Raw genomic sequence first — 7278 nt, forward strand, 5'->3', positions numbered from 1 at the left:
CTCTAATGCATAATGTGCATTGATCATAATTTGTACAATTAATTAATTTATTTAAATAAATTGTTCATGGATGTTTTCATTTCTAAATTGACAATTTTTAAAATTATTAAATAAATACGTTTTATATTATATATTAACCGTATTTCTCTGTAAGTAGAATCTTTTATCTTTAGTGCGTGATACAAAAATTACATAAATTTATTTCTTTCGATTGTGCCAGGTTAATCATTTTACTTTTCCTTCAAAATTTAATAGCCGGCGAAATTTTTTATTTATATTTCAAGTGATCCATCAGACTGCTTCGTTTATAACTAGCTATTGTCTGAGAAAATGATAATGCTTCTAGTAATATATTTCTTAATAATTTACATTATTTTTCATTTTACAACTCCATAATATACAATTAATTTTCATTATTTACATAATGAATGTCAATTATGCATATTCAAAATAAATACTATTAAATACTTTACTCATTAACACGAGTAATATTTTTAAGTAATTTAAAAAAATTATATAATTTTTTTACAATTTGTTTTATAACTAGTTTTCACAGCTTTTATACGCGACACCTGAGAAATTACACTAATCGCTCGTATGAAATTATCCAATTGATAGTAAAATTATATTTTACTTTCGCAATGTATTTATTTATATAATGACAATTTTTTTAACGATTTTGGAGTTTCTAGTAAATGAAATTTTTATATAAATTATAAAAATTTCAATAATAAATTCTTTTCATAGAAAAGCAGTATAAAATAACCAATGAACTACAATTGATGCTATTTGTATTAATAAAATAATTTTCAAAAATGTTTAAATAAAATCTACTTATTATTTGATGCTAATGTAGTCATGCATATAATTTTATTTATACAATATATAATGTAAATGAGAGTAGAATAATTTTTTAATTATATATATATATATAAAGTCATATTTTTTATGATTGAAATTTCAAGCACAATAATGTAAAAAATTAGTAAAAATCATGGATTATTACAACTAATTTTAACATTTGGATAATGAAATAATTATGAGCTTAAAATAAAATGTCTATTGTGTGTGCAACGATATATAAATAACATAAAGATAACATGAATTTTAGTTTCTTATTTATTTTCTATTTTGTTTTTTAATTTTTCTACAAATGCATGTAATATTATTGACAGAACCATGGTAAAATTAAAAATTTACAGGAACCATAACACCTCTAATAAACGGTAAATAATAACGAGTAGTCAAATGAATATTTACTTGTTCTGGATGAGTATTGTTATCGATATCTGGGATTAATCCATAATTAACACCAATTATATTATCAAATAATAAAACTGGTCCACCACTATCACCCTGAAATATTAAGTTTTACCTATTTAATATTCGGATACGTTAAAATCCAAATAAATATAAACAATTAATTTTAACCATAAAAATAAGTGCAATATTGTTTGACTTATAAATTTCAATTAAAATATAATTCCTATACCATTGATGTAATCGTATGAAATAAAAATATTATTCTTTAATCTTAACAAAAAACATATCAAAGTTCAGCAATTCATTATTCAAAAGAAATGTAATTATTATTGGAAAAATTTTATAATATTCGTTATAAAAGAATTTCTACATATTTTAAAAAAAAAAAAAATATCGAAAATATTTTTAAAATGATGCATGAAATTTATTATTATGATTATTATTTACCATTATAAAAGTGCATGTTTTAATCTTTATATTCTCGTTTATTTACTTTGTATCGAAATCAATAAATGTTTAATCAAAATAAATTCTTACTTGATTCAATAATGCGTACGGCTCTGCAAACGTACAGAATTGTCTTTCGTGAACATTAAGAGTTATTCCTGAGAAGTCTCGAATCCTATTCTCACATTCATCTTTTGTCATCACTGTAAGAGTAACTGTATGCAATTTTCGGGGTATCGTATTATTTAATAATTTGCCCCAACCCGCCACCTGAACATTCATCCCATAAAATACACTATTCGGAGCATTTCCAAGCATTGCAGTAGGAACGTTATTCGGTATATTTCCAATTATCTAGTAAAAATTTTTTTGTATATAATATTTTAAAGACCTTACAAAGATTTATGCGCAATGGGTTACATTCTAGAATAAACCGAAACAAACCTACCTTTACAAAAGCAATATCATTAATTTGAAATTCCCTTTGTATGCGTTGGTTCGAAGCCCAATCATTATATGTTATTAAAAATAGGGGAAATGTTTCTATACTACGTGTCAAATCATTTGATCCAATCATTATTTTAAAGGCTGTTGGCAACATGTTTCTTAAACAGTGTTCGGCAGTTATCACATCTTGTTTGGAAATCAATGTTGCCGTGCATCGATGTAACCTTTGAACTGGAGTCACTCGATTACGGATTTTCATAATGGATACGACATAACCGAATTCATTTTCACCTGCTTCTCTCACACCCTCCCCGATCAACGCATTGACAAACTTATATGGATTGTCTAGGCGGCAGATTATTTTGAAAGTAGAAATACAATATTCGATTAATTAGAATTATGTGCAGCAACTGCATTTACAGATTCAACTCAACAACAATATTTTTGCTACTTACGAAACATCATACATTGTATGAGAAAACAAAAATAAGGCTCTAACAACATGATAAATCAATCTGCTAGTCGACGTCTTTTTACTTTTTCAATCAACGTAAAATCTTGTTCCTTACGCTTTTTTTTTTTTTTTTTACAAGTTGACGCGATATTCTAATTCTGTAGTTAACGACTGTGCCGAAAAATTACTTACGATATTGTTTTTAATAACAATTATATCATTCGAGCATCTGAATAAAATGTAAATATATTCAATATATAGAATGGAATAATTATATTTTTGAGAAATTTTTTTTTTTCCTTAAATAATATTGAAGTATTAAAATTCAACCAATAAAGATAATAATTATGACTCGATCAATATCTATTTTACTATAAAACTTATTCGCTTCTTAATATTTGATTTAATATACAAGTTTTATGTATTTTTAAACATTGTATTCTTTTAATTAAAACTTCAAAGTTAAAAAATCTTTTATAAGTAATTGATGTAATTGCTAACTAAACGTCACTTATTAAAAAAAAGTCTAATATATTTTATCGTTGATATAACAATTTAAATCTAACAATCTATGTTTAATACGTTTCTTTTATTTAATGATAATCAAGTCAGTTCTATAAATATTTGTAAATTCAAAACTCATTTCCTATATTAATCGTCTTAGAAATACACGTTTTCTTCGTTCGCAGATTAAACATAATGAATAAACTTTGGCATTAATTAAGTAGATTAATTAAGTATGGCGAGTTCAGAATGTAATTTTTATTTTATTGGCGTCATTCATATTTAAATATTCTTATTATTTATCTATATATCAATTGTATTTTTTTAAAATATAATTTAAACCATGAATTTTAATTGCAAAGTCAATATTTTGTAGTGAAATTGTGTCTAATTTTAATGTTATTTAATGGAAAGAATATTTTTTAATTCTAACGACGCATAAATTATTATAATATTAATAATGACTATTCGGAGGTGAAAATAATGCATTATTGAGTAATATTATACATTGAAAATATTTATCATAATTCATATTATTCATTAAAATGATTTAAATTAATTATTTGAATAATTTGAAAAATATATTTAATCGCAGAAAGAAATTGTTCGAATGAATTTTATAAGATCTAATTATTGTATTCTTTATTGAAATTTAAGGAATAATGACAATACCTTCAAATTTCATTCCAGTATACACAAATAGAAATGCTCGAATAATATTTGAATTACAGAATAATCCTATTATAAATAATTTTTATTATAGAAACAAACAATACAAGATTTGAACATATGAAATGTCGAAGTAGCAGATAAGTACGAATTTTCTTATATCGTGTCCAATGTCATAATCGATATTGAGAATTTCAATTAACAAAATATCTTTGTTGCTTAATGATACTAAACGAATTTTGCCAACAAGTAATATTTTACTTGCCAAACATTGTCTGTCAAAGAAACTATGGAATTCGTAATATTTTTGTAATAGATTGTGTCAATTAATGCGAGTCAGTGGAATAAAATATTATCGCTGACGATGCATAGCATATAAGTAGTGGTCATTAATATGATATATACACTTTGTTAACAAGAAACAAATTTTCAACAAAATTTCACTACAACTAAATGACAGTACTACAATGAATATGATTAAAACTGTTGTTTTTAATAATATAAAAAAAAAAAAATTCCTATACCTACAGTACTCGATAGTACTGGTTTATTCCAAGTATTACAGTAAGAATCGAACAATTATAATCTTTCTAATAGCAATAATCATTATTTATTAGAAAGTGTTACAGTGCCTCTATCTCTGTCATTACCATAAATGTTCTCTTAATCATTTATGCCATGACTTACAGCTCATACACGCTCATTTGATGCAAAAACTCTGAGCAAACTTGTGTTTCCACTACGTTTTACCTAGCCGGTCTTTAATTTTCAATCGATCTATCTCCTCAAGTACGATCGTCATGCATTATTTAAAACTCTGGCACTGGCGTATGAACACGAATTGTACTAATCGAATCCTATCAAGCGCTTAAAGCAAACGCGATCATTAATTACATTTCAATGTTTTCGTGAACGATCTGATTTATATTTGATAAAAATATGTAAACAAAGGAGGACAGTGTTTTATAACTGCATATTGATTTTTCAAATTGACGGCACTAATACTTATATTATTCGCTAAATATGAGCTCCGTATTATTTAATCGAAGGAGCGCTCGATGCTACTTCAAATGTCGATATTTCTAATAAACTAAATGACAGCGTGTATAAATTAGATATTGTAACAATATGCAAGAATTTAACAATGGACGGCGACTTTATAAGGATGATAAAAACGGTCGATTTAAAAGTATCGATCAAAGCATGAATGTAACTTTAGGATTTATGAACTTTCAGACGAATAAGTAATGCACGTTGATAAAAGAACTTTTCTATTGATAGAGTATCATTTGGATTATTATAACAATTAAATACTATTGTATTTGTCTTTTTCTACTTTTAATTAAATATCAATTAATGATTAAAAAATTAATGACAAATTTTAAAAACAAGCCAGGTCTTTTATTCATATTTGAATTAATATATTGAGTTAATATATTTCATGTATTAATAAATGTGAATAACCCATATATTAAGAAGTTTCAACGTTAAGAAAATAATGGCAATCCGCTACTATAGTTTAATACTAATATTGTTGTTAATGCAACAACAGATTCATTGCTCAGGAGGACAATTTATATTAAATATTTACGTTACATTACTTACTATTTACATTAAATATCATTTTCATTAATACTATTGATTAGAAAAAATTATAACATACAGATATGTACACTTAATTATTCATCAATATATATTATATTATTTACAATCGTTTATATTTACAGTATTAATAGTTTTAAAGTTTAATAGTTCAAAGAGATCGTGTTTTTAATAACATCTATTTTTTATTAAAAAGAAATATGTTTCATGGAGATTTTTTTATTTTTTTCTTAAATTGCAATTCCTTAAAGTCGTGAATCTGATTCTCTCTAAATATTAACTAAATATTAAATAAATTATTTTAATTTCAAATAAGCAATTTATTATGTACAGCACATAACATAATCTTATTAATCATCAGCTCGAATACATGTTTTTCGATAGTCTGTGATTTTACAATTATTAAAAAGAATAATGAAAATATATTTAAAAAATTGTATGATAACGTATTAACAGTTTAAACAGTTAAACAGTTTTTCTACAATATTCTGTCTTAGGAATTTGTAAAATTGTAATAAACTATAAAATTTATGGTTACGATATAATCCAAATGACGAAGAATTAATAAAAGCTATAATTGTTATAAAGTAGTTAGATAATACGTTAAAGACATAAATTAGAGTTATCAATAAAAATAACAATATATTAATAATTTTCAAATTAAAAATTAATTTTTCTAATAAAAACATATCTATGTATTTCATAATATATCACAATATATTTGTATTTATTAAAACTGATTCTTATATTCGCAGTATAGTAAAACAGGCATATTAATACATAGAAATATGTATGGACAGTAAAATTATACTCGAAATATATTTACAGAATCGAAATTGGTATTTCGTAATCGATAAGAGATAAGCTTTCTCAAAATTGGCCGTAAAGTATAAAAATAAAAATAATTTTAATAAACACAATAAGAAAACAATTAAAACTATCTGTACATACGAAATAATTGTATTGATTTTACGAAATCATGAGCGATTTTTACTTTGTTAAAGAATTCGATATTACAGAATTAAAATAAAATAATTTTACGATCCAATTGATGAAAGAATTCACAATACAGAATAAACAATTATATATATAATTTACATAACTACAACACATACATATATATATATATATATATATATATATATATACGCGTGTGTGTATATATATATTCCATAAAAATGTAACTTATATTTATTAAAATTATACATAATTTCAACAATTTATTAAATATTATTAAGAGATATATTACCTTTTATTTGTTAATGATTTTATTATACAATTTTAAATAAATCAAACATGCATACGATTTTCTTTGTTTCATTTCATCTTAAAAATACATTTAATTACTAGCCTTCATGGCATAATAAACTAAGAAAATTTATTGTTTAAAACGGGATAAATTTAACATAATGTAATTATAAAAAAATACGATAAAAAATTGACTCTGTTGATAAAGCATTATTTAATCATATCTAAACATTTTATTATTGAGATTTTGAAACTAATAAAAGGTTTAATAAATCTTTTTCTATTGTCAAAAAGAATTTTTTAACCATAATTAAGCAGTATTGAATCAAATTATGAGCTACTTTATAGAAATTTTATTTACAATTCTTCTAATAATAAAACAACATTTTAATAGCTTAACTGTTAGATATATGTACACAAACTTAATTTACAAATTATTAAATATGCATTTAGGCAATACGAAAATTTTAACGTTCAATTTTTCTTACAAAACATATTTAAATATTTTTCAGAATAACCGACTAATATATCTGCATAACCACATTATTAACAGTTGATATAATGTACCAATAACTTAATATATAAAATTACATACAAAAATAATACACTACTTAACTACAATTTCCATCACGATCAGAAAAAAC

General features: G+C 23.4%; 1 protein-coding gene across 1 annotated transcript; it reads right to left on the bottom strand.

Annotated features, from left to right (window-relative positions):
• Positions 1-1188: 1188 nt before the first annotated feature.
• Positions 1189-2311, bottom strand: LOC105359009 (chymotrypsin-2-like). Its single transcript, XM_011495484.1, has 3 exons — positions 2159-2311; positions 1801-2064; positions 1189-1356 (listed from the first exon to the last, which is right to left on the bottom strand). Exons 1-3 carry the CDS (start codon positions 2309-2311, stop codon positions 1189-1191), a joined length of 585 nt encoding a protein of 194 aa, XP_011493786.1.
• Between the last annotated feature and the right edge of the window lie 4967 nt (positions 2312-7278).

Source organism: Ceratosolen solmsi, unplaced genomic scaffold (assembly GCF_000503995.2).
Source record: "Ceratosolen solmsi marchali unplaced genomic scaffold, CerSol_1.0 scaffold1, whole genome shotgun sequence".
Taxonomy (NCBI): domain Eukaryota; kingdom Metazoa; phylum Arthropoda; class Insecta; order Hymenoptera; family Agaonidae; genus Ceratosolen; species Ceratosolen solmsi.

Excerpts from the sequence above, each read along its gene's own strand:
- LOC105359009 (XM_011495484.1), bottom strand. The coding sequence starts at position 2,311 with ATGTTGCCAACAGCCTTTAAAATAATGATTGGATCAAATGATTTGACA. Across the intron at positions 2,065-2,158 it reads ATGATATTGCTTTTGTAAAG|ATAATTGGAAATATACCGAA; the intron begins GTAGGTTTGTTT and ends AATTTTTACTAG. Across the intron at positions 1,357-1,800 it reads CGTACGCATTATTGAATCAA|GGTGATAGTGGTGGACCAGT; the intron begins GTAAGAATTTAT and ends TTAATATTTCAG.